General features: G+C 40.2%; 1 protein-coding gene across 2 annotated transcripts in view; it reads left to right on the top strand.

The window, feature by feature from the left end:
• Positions 1 to 17,500, top strand: part of acbd6 (acyl-CoA binding domain containing 6) — a 32,096-nt gene that overhangs the window by 9,000 nt on the left and 5,596 nt on the right. For both annotated transcript variants that reach the window (XM_053236451.1, XM_053236452.1), the window contains exons 5-6: positions 509 to 614; positions 6,785 to 6,874. In XM_053236451.1, coding sequence (XP_053092426.1) covers positions 509 to 614; positions 6,785 to 6,874 — 196 coding nt within the window. The remainder of the gene's footprint in view (positions 1 to 508; positions 615 to 6,784; positions 6,875 to 17,500) is intronic.

Raw genomic sequence — 17,500 nt, 5'->3', positions numbered from 1 at the left:
GGATTTTTATCTTTAAATCACTAAATACGTTGAGGTTTTCAGCCGCGTTTGACCAATAGAATTCGCTCTAGCAGCTGTAGTGATGATGTCATAATAACAAATGGAGTTCACTGTTAATTACCGTAATTAAAAAAGAATTCATCAGGTGCTGCGGGGGAATTTATTAATGACCTCCAGTGCACTGCTGTGATTAACGCTACAGGATAGATATTCATTACAGCTACTGTAATCCTGCAGAGCACGCGCGCACACACGCACACACACGCACACACACACACACACATGCACACACACACACGACTGTATTGTTATTCCCAGATCGCACAGCCTTGATGGCTTTGTGTAACGAATTCAGATTAGTTGTTAATAATGATGATGTCAGAATAGTTCATCTCTGCTCTGTGTTATTGAGACTCAGTGATGTGTGTGTGTGTGTTTACGTGTGTGTTTACGTGTGTGTGTGTGTGTGTGTTTACGTGTGTGTGTGTGTGTGTGTATGTGTGTGTAGGGAGGAGGATAAGAACATATTTGACTACTGCAGAGAGAACAACATCGAGCAGATTCGCTCGGCCCTCAGCGCACACAACGTCGACGTCAACACCAAGGACGAGGAGGTACGGGCTGTGTCCCAAATCACCCCCTACTTCCTGTGCCCTACACGCTGTTCACGTCCTATCCTCTTACTCCCTACACGCCGTTCACTTCCTGTCCCCTTACTCCCTACACTCTGTTCACTTCCTATCCCCTTACTCCCTTTACTCTGTTCACTCCCTGTCCCCTTACTCCCTACACCTTTACTTCTTCCTTATTTTCTCCTCATTCATTTGCACTATTTCATTCCTACTTTCTTCTCTCTCTCTCTCTCTCTCTCTCTCTCTCTCTCTCTCTCTCTCTCTCTCTCTCTCTGAGAGCTGTAGTGTAGTAGACTGACCTGCAGGGGGAGCTGTTGTAGTTTCAGCTCCTTTATCTGGGGAAAGTGTGGTTAGTTGCAGCTTTAGTGATACAAGGTCCTTTAACACACACTAGTGCACACACACACACACACACACACACACACCCGCAAACACACTGTCCCACTCTTCTGATCTGCATTATTCCTAGATCTGTTATTTATTTAACACTGATACAGAGTCAGGATTTATAGCTGTGTGAGAAACTGAAATATTAACTTTACATTGACATTGTCTCAATCAGAATCTTTTTTTCGAAGTACCACTACTACTTTTACTACTATCATTACTACTGTTACTAGTACTATCATTAATGTCACTACTATCACTACTAATACTCTTATTACTACTATTATTATCATTACTATTAGTACTACTACTACTAATACTAATACTATCATTAATATTACTACTACCACTACTAATACTCTTATTACTATTGTTACTATCACTACTACTATTACTACTAATGCTATCAATACAACTACCACTACTTTCTTCTGTTATGACTATTACTATTATCATTACTACAATTATTACTACTAATACTATCATTACTACTGTTACTGCTACTGATACTGATACTGATACTACTACTACTACTAATACTATCATTACTACTGTTACTATTACTACTTCTGCTACTATTATTACTACTTATAATATCAATACTACTGCTACTAATACTACCGTTACTACTATTACTACTAATATCAATACTACTACTACTAATACTATAATTACTACTGTTACTATTACTACTTCTGCTACTACTATTACTACTTATAATATCAATACTACTGCTACTAATACTACCGTTACTACTATTACTACTAATATCAATACTATTACTACTAATACTATAATTACTACTGTTACTATTACTACTTCTGCTACTATTATTACTACTTATAATATCAATACTACTGCTACTAATACTACCATTACTACTATTACTACTAATATCAATACTGCTACTACTAATACTATAATTACTACTGTTACTACTATTATTACTAATACTATCATTACTACTATTATTACTAATTATCAGATAAATGTCAGATGTGAAATCAAGACAGTGGAAGTGAATAATAATCTGACGAGAACAGTTTAACCACAATTTTACTCAGTTAAATTTTATACAGCGTAAAAATACAGTTTGACATTTTCAGCAACCGATGATCGGCGCTGCTCTAATATGAGGTGAAATAAACTCTCTGCATGACCTTTAACCTTTGACCTGTGGGGGGTTAGCGGGTGTCTCTGCAGAGGCCAAACACATTAGCTTTAATGTAGGAGGAGGAGATGTGTGGAAGAAACACAGATAATAATTAGAGCAGAATAAAGACTGGGTTTCTGGGTGTTTGGCTGTTCAGGGGGTATGTGTGGTGGCATTGGGGGGTATTTTTTTGGGTGGGGGGCAGTGTGTTGTGGAGTATTTGAAGATGGTGTTCAAGAGAAAAGGTTTTATCCAGGGGTAATGAGGACTATTGGGGTAAAGGAGGGGGATATAAAAGGCTATCAATAGAGGACAATTTGTCTATTTGGAGGGTATTCGTAGAGTATCGGGGTATTTATTGGATTTTGTAGATGTTCAGATATTTATATATGGAGAGATGGTGAGTATTTGGGGTATGTGGTAGTGGCAGGAGAATATTGGGGGTATTTGGTGGTATTTATAGAGTATCAGGGTCTATATGGACGTTTGATGGTATTCAGATATTTGTATATGGAGGTTTGGTGGATACTTGGGAAATGTGGTAGTGGGGGGATTTTCAGGTGTTTTTGAAGGATATTTGGGTATTTAAGGGTAATTAGGTATTTTGAGGGTATTTGGGAGGGTTTAGGAGATACAAAAACTACTAAGCTTTTTTGTTAAAAATATGGTATTCTGGGTTTTGGAGTATTTGGACAATCAGGCAATATGTGGGGTAGTATTGGAGGGTATTTGGAGGGGATACTGTTGAGTATTTCAGGATGGTATTCAAGAGCATAGGGTTGAATCCAGGGGTATTATTTCTCTGGGGGTATTGGGATATATCAGGAAATGTATTTCGAAATTTGTATATGGAGGTTAGGTGGGTACTTGGGGTATGGAGGTAGTGGAGAGGGAAGATTGGGGTTATTTGGAGGTATTTATGGAGTATGAGGGTATTTATGGGGTTTGGCTATTTACATATAGATGGTTGGTGGGTATTTGGAGTATAGGAGTGTGATGCGGCAATACTGGGGAGAGATGGGGGTATTTAGAGGGTATTTATAGACTATCAGTGGAATATATGGGGGTTATTCTGTGTTGTGGGGTTATTTGGGGGTTCGGAGTATATGGTATCCCGGGTTTTAAGGTATTTGGTGAGATATTACGGAATATTTAGTGGGGATATGGGGCTATCTAGAGTATCAAGGAATATTGGGGTGTTTGGAGGGTATTGAGGAGAGGAAGGTATTTGGAGGTATTCTGATATGGAGGGTTCTTGGGTATTTAGCATGTGGGGTGTGAGTGGGGAATATTTGGGATGTTTGGTGGTATTTATGGAATCTCAGGGTATTTAGGGATATACAGTGGGAAATATTGGGGATATGTGGTGGTAGTTGTAGAATAGCAGGGTATTTAGTGGAGTACAATGGGGAATATTAGGGGTTTATTTGGTGGTATTTATGGAATATCAGAGTATTCAGGGATGTATGATGATGTATATTGGGGATATTTGGTGGTATTTATGGAATATCAGGGTATTTAGGGAGTAGGATGGGGAATATTGGGGATATTTGGTGGTATTTATGTAATATCAGGGTATTTAGGAGAGTAGGATGGGGAATATTGGGGATATTTGGTGGTATTTATGGAATATCAGGGTATTTAGGGGAAAACAATTGGAATATTGGGGATATTTGGTGGTATTTATGGAATATCAGGATATTAAGGGGAAAACAATGGGGAATATTGGGGATATTTGGTGGTATTTATGGAATATCAGGGTATTAAGGGGAAAACAATGGGGAATAAGAGATATTTGAGATATTTGGGGGTATTTGGAGGGAACTAGCAGACTATCAGTCTGAGTATTAATTGGTATTTGAATGTATTCAGCTATGTGGAGAGTGTGTAGGTATTTGGGGTATGGGGGTAATGGAAGGGGATTGGTTTTTTATTTGTGTTTGTTTGGGGGCACTGGAGGATAATTAGGTGTTTTTGGGGGTATTTAGAAGAAAGTCGGGGTATTTAAGAATGGTATACAAGTGTATATGTTTATATATGGGGTATTATTGAGGGGTATTGGGCAGTATTGTGATCAGTGGAGGAGTGCAGGAGGTACCACAGAGAACTGTGGGTATATTTGTGTATTTAGAGGGTGTTTATGGGAGTTTGGAGGTATTTGGGTATACGAACGTGTTCTGAAGTGGCACAGCGTGATGATATCATCAAACGAGCTTCAGCCAATCACAGGCCGTCCTGGAGAGACTCATTAATCTATCAGGGATCCCAGCGCTCACCGTGATCAATGCTATGCTAATCAATATTATAAAGCACTTAGTGCTGCTTTCCTTTATGCCTCGGCTTCCATACGTGGCATTCCTGTGAATAAAAGGTTAAGGTTAAGCTTTAACTAGCTGAAGCTGAAATGCTAACCGGCATTATACATTTCTCATAGATGCTGTGTCCTAAATGCCTCCCTGATCCCTGTGCCCTACACTGGGGAATCATATAGCACACTATTGTAGTGTACATTAGACCACTGATCACTAGACAGTATAATCAGATTCCATCACATAAACACAGTGTGGTTTGGGACACGCCCACAGTGGAGTGGTGATGGTGTTTAAATGGACTATATAATGAATAGGGCATGTGGTTTGGGACACACCCAATATGGAAAGATGATGATGTTTATGTGGCCTATATAGTGAATAAGATGTGTGATTTGGGACAAATCCAATATAGAGGGATGATGATGTTTATGCTGCCTACTAGGTGAATAGGGCATGTGATTTGGGACACACCCAATATGGATGGAAGATGATGTTTATGTGGCCTATATAGTGAATAAGATGTGTGATTTGGGACACACCCAATATGGAGGGATGATGATGTTTATGTGGCCTATATAGTGAACAGGGCATGTGGTTTGGGACACACCCAATATGGAGGGATGATGATGTTTATGTGGCCTATATAGTGAATAGGGCATGTGGTTTGGGACACACCCAATATGGATGGAAGATGATGTTTATGTGGCCTATATCGTGAATAAGATGTGTGATTTGGGACACGCCCAATATGGATGGAAGATGATGTTTATGTGGCCTATATAGTGAATAGGGCATGTGATTTGAGACACGCCCATAGTGGACAGCTCATGAAGTTTATGTGGCCCATTCCATATGTAGTGAATAGGGTGTGTAATTTGGAACGTATCCCCAGAAGACTAACGATGGTATTCATGTGCCCTATGTAGTGAATAGGGTGTGTGATTTGGGACACGCCCACAGTGGACTGATGATTGTGTTTATTTAACCTGTAGTACGAGTGTACCTGGTTTGGACGCTGAACTGCAGCTGTATTGTGTGCTCTGTTTTTGTTAAAATCGTGCACTATGTAGTGAACAGGGTGTGGTTTTAGAGTGATGTTGTGTTTAATCTTTCCAGACTGGAGGAGGAGGGATGTTGGTCTGTGTGTGTGCTGAAAAGTTGATGAACAATCAGAGGGAACGGCGTGCGTAAGAACTCCTCGCGGCGTGCGCCCTGCTCCCTCATAAATATCCATTTTAGCGTTGGGCCGCGGTGATCGATGCCGTTTAAACGCAGGAGTTCGCCGTAAGGAGTTTGCTTTATCTAATTGGCCGTCGCAAAAAATGAAGTGGGCAGCAGACGCGAGGTGATGGGGGAATTTTTTTCTCCTCTGCGCTCTATCCATCCATCACGGCCGCCCGCGCTAAACTCTAACCGCCCATTTGTTTCTGGAGCACAAATACCCATAATGCTCCTCTCTCGCTCGCTCGGAGCGGGACTCGACCTGCCATCACCTCGGGAGGCGGCCTGCGGGAGGCGAGGCTCTGAGTTATAAACTGCTGCACATAATTTATTTATTTTTATTTCTGTGGTGAAGTTTAACTTCATGAGGATTAAAGGGGTGGGAGGAGGGGCTTTAATCTCTCTCTCTCACACACACACACACACTCACACACACACACACACACACACACACACACTCACACACACACACACACACACACACACACACCTAAACAGCATTCAGCTACCTGAATGTTTCAGCTAAATGTTAATAAACGAAGTATGTTTAAGTACCGCCCCTTTTTTGGATCCACGTACCTGCTCTAAGCCCCTCCCCTTTTATGATTAGCTCTCTGACCTGTCTGGAGACCCTCCCTCTTTTTTTTATCAAACCCCACTCACCTGTTTTAAGCCCCTCCCCCTTTTCACCTCACTCATCTGCTCTTAAGCCAGTTCCTATTTTCACCCCACTTACCTGTCCCAAGCCCCTCCTTCCTTTTTTCACTCCATTCAGCTGCCTTAAGCACCTCCCCCTTTTCACCTCACTCACCTGGGCTAAGCCCCTCCCCCTTTTCAACTCACTCACCTGGGCTAAGCCCCTCCCCCTTTTCAACTCACTCACCTGGGCTAAGCCCCTCCTTCTTTTCACCTCACTCACCTGGTCTAAGCCCCTCCCCCTTTTCACCTCACTCACCTGGTCTAAGCCCCTCCCTCTTTTCACCTCACTCACCTGGTCTAAGCACCTCCCCCTTTTCACCTCACTCACCTGGTCTAAGCACCTCCCCCTTTTCACCTCACTCGCCTGTTACCTGTTTCAGGGTCGAGCGCTGCTGCACTGGGCTTGTGACAGAGGACACAAAGAACTCGTGACTTTCTTACTGAACAACAACGCCAACATCAACAGCCAGGTACACACACGCGCACACACACATACACACACACACGCGCACACACACACATACACACACACACACACACACACGTTATTTGAGTAGTGTCTTCACTATACAATATTCAACATCGTTACAATTCTGTTGTGTCCCATTCGGAAGGCGGTTTTGTTCCAAGGATCCGTGACAACGCCATCCCATAATTCAGTTCACTGCGTGGTTGCCATGGTTACAGGCCGCTTGGAATGCAAAAGCACATTCCCAGTGTAGAACCTAGATCCGATTTTTTTTACTTCCTGCTCTGGAATCAGTATCTTTCTGCAAGCTGTTGTGGGCGGAGCTTGATGACCTTCTTCCCTGCTGTTTTTAAACGTACGGTTACCTGGCGAGCGATTCCGAGCGATTCCGAGCGATTCCGAGCACACCACGAGTGCCAAAGAACAACGTTTCCTTCATTTTGTCGTTCCTTCGGTGGTCCAGGAAGATATAAAAACGCAAATTTAAGATTCAGGTCCTTTTTGGCTACGCGAGTAAAGGCGCTGCGTCGCACTAAAAGAACCCGAATGAGACGCAGCCGAGGTTTATTTACGCTTAGTGAGAAGAGCTACAGGTGAGATTCAGGTGCATATTTAAATAAAGTATCATAATGATATGGACACACACACACACACACACACACACACACACGTCAGAGCTTTTTAGTCGGATTGTGCCCCTTTAATCCTCGGGAACCTGCTCGTCCTGATCCTCGATGAGAAAGATCAATCGGAAGTAATCAGCCAAATTGTCTTTTTTTTTTTTAAACCCACATCATCAGAACATTTACAAATTACTTTTTTTTTTTTTTTTTTTAAATAAATATAGAAGATCAAAGATTAACACATCAGGGAGATTTAATATTAAATCCTCATTCAGCTCGGCGCTCAGGTACGAGCTACGGCGTCTAAATCCGGCGGCGAGATTTCAACGAAAAAAACGTTTTGACTCAAAAAGTGAGAAATTCTTTTCTCTATTTTTATAAAATTTTTATTTCTCAAGTTTGTTTTAAAGATCGTATAGATACATAAAGATCACATCAATTTCACATCCTTTTCTAATTTAATGCAAACATTTCGATTGCTAATTATATTATCAGCTTAACCACTTGAGTAAAAAGTAGAATCTCAGAATTTTTTACGTATTTGTTTTGGCCCACTTTTGCTTTAATGATGCAGGTTTGTGTAAAAATCTGATGTTAGATCAGATCCATCATGGCGTCGTCCGAACACGAGCTTCAGTGGAGGAGATCAGACCTGAGGAAAATCTGATCTTAACATGATCACTATCACACATTTTACACAGAAATAGTGCAGAATCCTCAATATCAGAACTTTCATGATATTGAACGTTTTGTTTCTTTGGTTTAAATTTTTTTTTATAATTTTAAAACTTTGTTTATTTCCAGTTTTCAATTAAAATAAAAAAGATTCCCAGATTTTCAACGTGGTCCTTTTGCATCGCACCGTGTGTGATATTAAATACTTACAAAAGTGGTACAAATCTCTCTGTACCACTTTTGTAAGTCTTTCAGCAGCACTTTTAATAATTAATTTAATTTTAATAATTATATGTTTGATGAGGTTCCCATTAGGGCTGAGTGATGTGGCAAAAAATATCATATCACGATACTTCTATAATGCGTGATTTCTTTACTATGCGTCACGATATTCTCATGATTTCTGAGATCTTGGAAATATAAGATTTATTTTCCGCCAAACAATTTTTAACTTCTAAAATTGTTATTTACAACAGGGGTGTGCGATACGGCGAAAATATCATATCACGATACTTTTTTGCGTTTCACGATATGCATCAAGATGTTTACGCTCGCGTTAAAAAATAATCTACAAAAGTTAATTATTTACCACTGAAAACGAAGGGGGAAGAAATTGTTAATGTTAAAAAAATGTTAACTTTACAAAACTTTAATATGTAATCATCTCAGTTGGTAAGAGTTATATATATATAAAAAAAAAACAAAATATAAAAAATATATTGCAATTTAAAGATAACATTAACATAAAAAATATCGCAGTTAAAAAGTGTGATAGTGTCGTGACGTCGTTTATCACAATATGGATGTTAATAAGACAAGTCCAGTTCTCCATCTTTCCCAAAATCTGCCTCAGTTTAAACATCTAACAGTGTAGCTACTATATAAAGCAGAATGTTTTTAATATTATAAAATAAAATTCATTTTTGTATTTATTAAAAATACAGTGACGTTAGCTGATATTCGTGTCTTTATGATTGCAAACCTCACATTAACTCTAAAATACTATATTTAAACTCCATTACATATTTCTTACTAGTGCTGGGAGATTTTCACGATTAATTTGGCTAATTTGAATTAACTATTAGCGATTTTCAAATTGTTGTAATCGAGATTGTACATGTTTATATATACGCATATTTAAATTTTTAATTAAAACATCTATAAATGCTATTTAAAAGTTTAAACCAATACGAAGGAAAAACACGTAACCCGATAACGCTAAGATAAACAGACAGCACTTCGTCGAGGACTGAGAAAGATCGTACCAAAGAAAGAAGTGGAATTGGTACAGGGGTGAAAAGTCAGATGAACAAGTTGATGTAAAATGTAATTCTGCGTTACATCGTAAGCTGAAATTTGCCAGTCGGAATGACGTCATTTTCGACCTCGGCACGTTCGACAGACGAAGTGGGAAAATTAACGCCCGCATGTTCGTATTTCGTTAGCGAAAAGCTCGGCAGCTAACTCGGATGCGTGATGTATATTTACTTTCTCAAACAGCGAAGTGTAGAGTCAGTGTTGTAAATTTAACAAACGAATATTTCCGTATGCTGATTAATCTAAAGCTAATATTTGTATTTACAGTGTAACTCATTTAAAGATAATTAGTTTTACTTGGTTTATTTCTGACGCTGTGAGCAGCCGTGTTGATTTAACGTCACTCTGTATACGGGGAAGGAACTCGGATTTGAGAAGAATACCCCGAGTTCACTTCTCTTCTCAGCTGAGGTGACATTTTATGTTACGAAAGACTCGTTCCCCATTTCCTCTGTCGAGAAAGAAGAGTTCACGAAGTTGTGCAAAAATAGTAACAGCGCCATCTATAGCAAATAGCGCAAACAAACAGCAATTTAAAAAAAAATATCCTTTATTTAAATATCTGTTATTTAAAAGAACCATTGTTTGCACTATTTGCTTTCACTGTTTAGATAGTGCTGTTACTATTTTTTCCAAAGTGAATTGTAATAAATAAAATAACTTTATAAATACATTGAGTAATTTTTCAACTGCACTGTGTAAGAACAAAAAAAATTCGATCATAAAGTTGAGAATCGATCATAAAATTGAAAAAAATCTAGGTTTATTATTATTATTATTATTATTATTATTATTATTTATTTTTTTGCAATATCTAATATTCCGACCGGCTCAGCTGACAGAGGATTCTGGGTGACTTGCTTCCTTCTACGTTTTTAACTCCGAGTTCCTCTTTATGCTTTTCATATCCGTTAGATTTTTCCTGTAACTCTGTGAGCTCTGAAACGGGGTCTGCGTTGTTTATCTGTACTGATCGGATTTTATATCTCCATTAAATAAAAGCGATTATTTTAATTTGTTGATTGGAATTGTGTGTGTGTGTGTGTTGGAGGGGGGGGTGCCATTATAATTTCAATAATTTTAAAATTAATCAGCTGATGGTAGCGGACAGCGTAGCGTATTTATCAGTAATCCTGGATCAAGAGGAATACAATAGGTAGCGGCTGCGTCCTGAATCAGTTCAGCATCTTCTTTTTTATTTTTTTTTTTCTGCCACCCGTCTGAAATTTAGTGGTCATACAAAATTTTTCTATAACAGCAGCACTGACAGTAGCGCAGCTGCAAATCGCAGGTTTATATTAATATTAATGCGCTCGTTCTAATACGATATCGTTTCTATAGTAACATTTTTTTTTAAAACAAAAACGAGAAGCTGGTGAGGGAACGAATGGTTATAGCTGCTATAGTGTAAGTGACAACAGGAACTTGTCTCACGGACGTTTCACAACGATAAATGTAATAATAAATGGATAAAAATATGACGTGTCGTTCTTTAGTAAGTAAGAAATTGTAATTGTTGTTAAATCGTTGTGGTGTAAGAGGAATAATACACTTGGGGACGTGCTGTTAGAGGAAAATAATTAACTTTAGCGTGGTAACGGTAACACCGCTTCTTTACATCACCCTGTTAATCAGTATTTTACTGTAACACACACACACACACACACACACACACACACACACACAGCTAAATGCACCAGCTGTCTTGCTAACAGTCTAACGTGTATTTAACATTGTATGAGTGATTATCACACACACACTCAGTTACATATTTATTGGAGAAAATCTTAAGTTGAGACAATCAAATTGTCACACACCGAGAGTTAAATACATGGTAACGTGTGTGTGTGTGTGTGTGTGTGTGTGTGTGTGTGTTAGAGCCACTCATGGTCCGAGTGTGAGTGTGTGAGTGAAGCTACACACTGTTTTAGCACATGACAGATGACACCATGTTAAACACAGCATACAGACGAGATAATAAAAAACACACACACACTCTTTCTCGCTCTCTCTCTCTCTCTCACACACACACACACACACACACGCTCAGAGTCTCAGCAGCTGTTATAGATTTAGTGGTGAGAGCGACGCTGCTTTCAGGTCCCTTGTGTTCCCGCTGTGCAACAAATCTCCCTGATCTCTGCATCATAACGGATCTCACACTCAGTCCGTCAGAAACGCTGCGGCTTCGCACTGAAACACAACACTTTGCAGTTTTTTCTACAAAACGCTGGGTGCAGGAATGATTTTTCATTTGCGTTTATTTTAAAATATTTTGGTGAGTATATTGTATATATTAGATAATAAAGATAAACAGTTGCTCCTGTTGTTTGGATGGAAACAATTTGAAGTATCGTATGTAATGTTTATATTATACAAACACTGTCGCTGATTTCTATGGAGTAAGTAAAATTTATTAATAAAATCACATTTAAAACAGCAAACGATGACTATGTATTTAGGAGCATATAAAACATAAACATAAAGAAAACCGAATAAATGTATATTTTGGACGAGGACACTCCTATCGTTACTTTCGTATGAGTAAATGAATAAATCTACAGTTTTTTCTTCCCGCTGATTTTCTCCTTAAAGGCCAGCTCTTGAGCTCCCGGCTACGGACATCTGCGGCATTGTCAGGATTCGAACTCGCGATGTCCGGATGATAGGGCAAACGCTTTTCTGTTGCACCACTCAGGACTGTCTACTGTCCCTTTTTTAATAAATTGACAACATTAAAAGTTACTAAGTAGTGCTACAACTTCTTTCGGATATACCCTTAGTGGACCTTGATTTACAACTTTACACTAACAGTTACAACTTTACATCCGTATTTACAAATTTACAGCCAGAGTTACGACTTCACCCCTGAATCTTTACCTCCACACTTATAACTTTACACCCAGACCTACTACTTTACACTCTGACTTACGACTTTACACCCAGAAGTACAACTTTCTACACTGACTTGCAGCATTATACCGTGATTTACACTCTGATTTATGACTTTACACCCTGACTTACGACTTTACACTCTGACTTACGACTTTACACTCTGATTTACAACTTTCTACACTGACTTGCAGCATTATACCCTGATTTACACTCTGATTTATGACTTTACACTCTGATTTATGACTTTACACCCTGACTTACGACTTTATACTCTGATTTATGACTTTACACTCTGACTTACGACTTTACACCCTGATTTATGACTTTACACTCTGATTTATGACTTTACACCCTGACTTACGACTTTATACTCTGATTTATGACTTTACACTCTGACTTACGACTTTACACCCTGATTTATGACTTTACACTCTGATTTATGACTTTACACACTGATTTATGACTTTACACACTGATTTATGACTTTACACCCCGATTTATGACTTTACACCCTGACTTACGACTTTACACTCTGATTTATGACTTTACACCCTGACTTACGACTTTACACCCTGATTTATGACTTTACACCCTGATTTATGACTTTACACTCTGACTTACGACTTTACACCCTGACTTATGACTTCACACTCTGATTTATGACTTCACACTCTGATTTATGACTTTACACTCTGACTTACGACTTTACACTCTGATTTACGACTTTACACCCAGATGTATTCTCAGTTGTAGTGGTGTATATGTAAATAAGCACATGTTGATCATACTGCTAGTAGGCTAATGTTGATCTATGGGTTAGTAGGCTAATGTTTATCCGGTTGTTAGGAGGCTAATGTTGGTCAAATTGCTAGAACGCTAATGTTTATCGAATTGCGAGCAGCAGTCCATTAGCTGACACTAACATCACCTTTTGGCTTTCACCATGTTTACTGTTGTTCTGCATTTATTAAAAATTTGACCCAAACAGGACGTAAAAGGTTTTTAAAAAATGCTAAACATGTGACAAGGGCTCTTTAACAAGCATCATTGGCTGTTAGAATTTTTTCTTGCTGCATCTCTCATTTGTCCCTGCCAGCCACAATATGGACACTCAACAGCTTTATTCCTGCTGCTCAAAGCGTCCACATAAATACTGCAGAACATTAAAGCTGTCCACAGAGAGAGAGAGAGAGAGAGAGAGAGAGAGAGAGAGAGAGAATGAATTAAAGTATTTCCCAGCAGAGGCTGGAATTGCCCTGCTGCTGCTTTATTGGTCTTTCCCCACATGAGCTCTTTAGCTTCGCCTGCAGCATTGATTTTCATATTAGTGTGGTTTATGCATTTATTTATTTTTTGTAGTTGTTTTTAAACTGTGCAGATGATCCCGCGCTCGCCCATGTTAATTCCCTGCCACTCCTGGCCCAAAGTGGAATCACTTAATGGAGCCTAAGATGTCCCAGGGGGATGGAGGGAGGGATGGAGGAAAGGAGTGAGGGAGAGAGGGAGGGAGGACTGAATATGGTTAGCGTTTTGTTTACAGAGACGCTCTCTAAATGCTGAATAGGCACACTGAGAAAAGACTCGGGTAAATCAATGGCGAGAAACCATCAGCGGTTAAAAAAATAGAAAGATCAAAGATGGAGGAGGACGGAATGAATGCTGATCCGTCATCCTGCTGGGACGGAATCAGGCTGTATCCAGGGTTCAGGGATAGCAGTGCACTTCAGTGGGATTTACTGGGTGGGATGATGCACTATATGGTGAAAAGTTTGTGCCCCCCTGACCATCACATCACCATGTGCTTGTTGAACATCTCATTCCAGATTTTGCTGTTGTAATGAGCTCCACTCTTCTGGGAAGCTTTCCACTAGATGTTGGAGTGTGGCTGTGGGGATTTGTGTTCATTCAGCTACAAGAGCATTAGTGAGATCAGGCGCTGATGTTGGGATGTCGAGGAGGTCTGGGGTTCAGTCGGTGTTCCAGTTCATCCCAAAGGTGTTCAGTGGGGTTGAGGTCAGGGCTCTGTGCAGGACACTCGAGTTCTTCCACTCCAACCTTCACACACCATGTCTTCATGGAGCTCGCTTTGTGCACAGGGGCATCGTCATGCTGGAACAGGTTTGAGCCTCTTAGTTCCAGTGAAGGGAAACTGTAAAGCTGCAGCACACAGAGACGTTCTATACAACTGTGTGCTTCTGACTTTGTGGTAACACATCTGGGTGTGAAGGTCAGGGGTGCACATACTTTTGGCCATATCGTGTATATAATTATGAAAGAATACCATGACGCATAAATTAAATATTTCTTATACCATTAAGCCATGCATCCTTGTTTAGTGCGTCTCCCCCTTTGCATGACTGTTGTAAGATTGGTGCAGGCTAAGATGGCTGCTGAAGACACTCAGAGAAGACGCTAACTGGCTGTAGTGTTTTATATGTGTGAGCTTAGACACGCATGACTGGCTAATGTCATGCTAATCGATTCCATCCTTCACACCCAGAGAACACGGCCAGTCTTGCTCTCCTGGACCTCTGACTTGGACGTCTGTGGCATTGTTGGGATTTGAACTCACAGTCCAGTGACAATGTAGTGATCATTTCTGTTGTGCTGTTCAGGAGCCCTGTTTAGCCCTGGTTTGTCGATTGATAGAGTACTTTCCTGGGCCTGATTACATTCCTACAGGGCCTTGGACTTCCAGATCCAGTGCGTATGTGCAGCACCTTATCGGAATAATCGGCCAGTGAGGAAGTCTTGAGGAAGTCTCTGTTTGGTGCCATCATTCTCCATGGTCCGAATCGTCTTGAGGCAGGTTGACCCCTTTAGTACTGTCATGTCCTGATGACTGCTTTGCCTTGCCTTGTGGCTCTGTGGCCCTGTGAAGCCTTAGCGAGATTTGGGAAATTAACCTTACCACCTCATACCTAATGCTTACTGCACCACTCTAACCCCACGGTTTAACCTGACCTTACTGGAACCTTAGCTAGATACCTTAACCAGAACCTCTAGCATCCCTGAGTAGATACCTCAACCATACAATAACCAGACTTACTAACTCAACCCCAACTGCCCAACGTTACACCTCAACCAAAATTTCCTAACTTAATTTCCTTGATTTCACAAGTAGACATCTTAACCAGACCCCCTTACTCAACCCCAACTGCCCTAAACAGACATCGTAACCACCCTTGCCCCCTGAGATTGAAGCCTTAATCAAGTTAACTCTTGGAATAAACTTTATCCAGACTTATTAATTGAGCCCTGCTAACCTGTTTCATTTCTGAAACTCTGTTCTGTTATACCGTACGTAGAGGACAAATAAAAGACGATAAAATGTTACTGTGCATAAATAAATAAAACTAAATCGAAAACATTATATCGCTGTTTAAAACGGTGAGATTGTCACTTAAATCTTAAAAAACAGAAAGTCACTACACTACTGAAGATGTAGTTTGTGATGGAGGAGAAGTGACGCCAGCCAGAGACGTTCATCATGATGTTGGCGTTTGATCAATCATTGATCTGCACTGTTTTTTAGCTCCACCCACTCTATCTGGCTCGGCTCATGTGGTACCTGGGCAAGAAGGGAAACCGAATTCAGCACGGATTTTTAAATATGTCGCGTCTCTTGAGGTGATGGAGGTAGCGGTAGCGTGGAGGATCATGGGTAATTTCCAGAGCAGTGCATATGTAGACATTCTAAGTAGGTTTTGACGCTGTGATGTACAGTGACGATGTGCAACCATCTCAAGGACAGTTTGAAGAGCATAATGAGTGCACACACACACACACACACACACACTGACTCTCGCAACACACACTCTGACTGACAAGGTGAACACACACACACAGGTGAAGCAGATGCAATTAGGACTGACCAGGTCTCCTGATCCTTTTAACACAGCTACACACACACAGACACACACACACACACACACACACACACACAAAAGTATATTTATATTTTACAAGTTGTGTGTGTGTGTGTGTGTGTGTGTGTTCTGATGAATGGCACTTGCTGATTAGTGTGGATCTGCATAAGAACAGAGCAAAGCTCTATCGATCCCTCCATCCGCTGCACTCGTTCATCATAAATCATCATTACTTACCCATTTCCCTCACTTCTCCAACTGTACTGTCAGAGAGAGGGGGGTGATGGAGGGATGTGTAAGAAAAAGAGGGGATAAGAGACAGATTACGAGACTAAAAGATAAAAGAAGAAACACATTGAGAGAGACAGAAAGTAAAAGAAATGAAAAGAGAAAAGGAGTAAAGAAAAATAAAGAAGAGAGAAACAGAGAGAGAGAGAGAGTGAGACCGAGAGGAAGTGAGTGAGAGAGAAGGAGAGAGAGAGAGAGAGAGAGAAGGAGAGAGAGAGAAGGAGAGAGAGAGAAGGAGAGAGAGAGAAGGAGAGAGAGAGAGTGAGACCGAGAGGAAGTGAGTGAGAGAGAAGGAGAGAGAGAGAGAGAGAAGGAGAGAGAGAGAGTGAGACCGAGAGGAAGTGAGTGAGAGAGAAGGAGAGAGAGAGAGAGAGAGAGAAGGAGAGAGAGAGACCGAGAAGAAGTGAGTGAGTGTGAGAGAGAGAGAGAGAAGGAGAGAGACCGAGAAGAAGTGAGTGAGTGTGAGAGAGAGAGAGAGAGAGAGAGAATAGAGACAGCATTAGAAAGACCATTGCATGAGACCTACTTTTCTCTCTAAATTCTCTCTTTATTCTTTTTCCTTTCTGTCTGTTCATGTCTTTTTTCTCATCTTTTCTCTCCTCCTCTTCTTTCTGTCTGTGTGTGTGTGTGTGTGTGTGTGTGTGTGTGTGTCTACACCGCTCCTATAATCCAATTGGTGAATACTCAGGGGTTTTTGGCTCGAGACGTAGAGCGATAGAGCGAGAGTGGAATATTGATAGACTCCTTAGAGCACTCTCTCTCTCTCTCTCTCTCTCTCTCTCTCACACACACACACACACACACACACACACACACACACACTCAGCAGTTACATATTTTCATATCATGATAGTTGCAAAAATCATGATTGTAATTATTATTACTATTCTTCTGCTTCTTCTTCTTCTTATTATTATTATTAGAATTATTATTATTATTATTATCGTAGATAAATAATGA

The sequence above is a fragment of the Pangasianodon hypophthalmus genome, chromosome 8 (assembly GCF_027358585.1).
Source record: "Pangasianodon hypophthalmus isolate fPanHyp1 chromosome 8, fPanHyp1.pri, whole genome shotgun sequence".
Taxonomy (NCBI): domain Eukaryota; kingdom Metazoa; phylum Chordata; class Actinopteri; order Siluriformes; family Pangasiidae; genus Pangasianodon; species Pangasianodon hypophthalmus.
Note: the sequence above shows the minus strand (reverse complement) of the source record. Positions and strands in the feature narration are given on the sequence as shown.